At 64.4% G+C, this 480-nt stretch overlaps 1 protein-coding gene across 1 annotated transcript; it reads left to right on the plus strand.

Moving 5' to 3' along the window:
- Nucleotides 1-52: 52 nt before the first annotated feature.
- Nucleotides 53-271, plus strand: LOC104497177 (protein shisa-9-like; the record flags this gene model as incomplete). The annotated part of the gene is given in 2 exon segments (XM_010140393.1): nucleotides 53-163; nucleotides 165-271. Coding segments are annotated over 2 exon segments (218 nt in total), but the record flags the coding sequence as incomplete, so codon positions are not given.
- Nucleotides 272-480: the final 209 nt, after the last annotated feature.

Here is a 480-nt window from a genome sequence, read left to right on the forward strand (position 1 = left end):
CACGGTCCCCGCGCCCACCGGGGCAGCACCGCTGGGAGGGGATCGCTGCCGTGGTTACTACGACGCGATGGGGCAGTGGGACCCGCCGTTCAACTGCAACGCCGGCATCTACCAGTACTGCTGCGGGACCTGTGGGTACCGCTTCTGCTGCCCGTTCAAGCCCGGCATACATCATCTGCGGTGTGGTGGCCATCATGGTGCTGGTGGGCATCTTCACCAAGCTGGGCTTGGAGAAGGCACAGGGTCCACAGACAGAGATGACCGTCTCCAGGTAAAGGGGTCCAGTTCCCCCACCCACCCCACTCGATCCCCCAATGGGTGACAGCCCATGTCCTCAGCCCCTTGTATAGGGGCTTCACCCTGGGGCTGTAAGAGGGTGAGATGACCCCCAAAATCCCCCCCGTCCCAGCATGTTGAGACACTGCGGGGTGGGTGAGTTGTCAGCCAGCCCCCCAGCCTGTCCTGGCAGGGAGGGACGGC

This window comes from Buceros rhinoceros, unplaced genomic scaffold (assembly GCF_000710305.1).
Source record: "Buceros rhinoceros silvestris isolate BGI_N320 unplaced genomic scaffold, ASM71030v1 scaffold34877, whole genome shotgun sequence".
NCBI lineage: Eukaryota > Metazoa > Chordata > Aves > Bucerotiformes > Bucerotidae > Buceros > Buceros rhinoceros.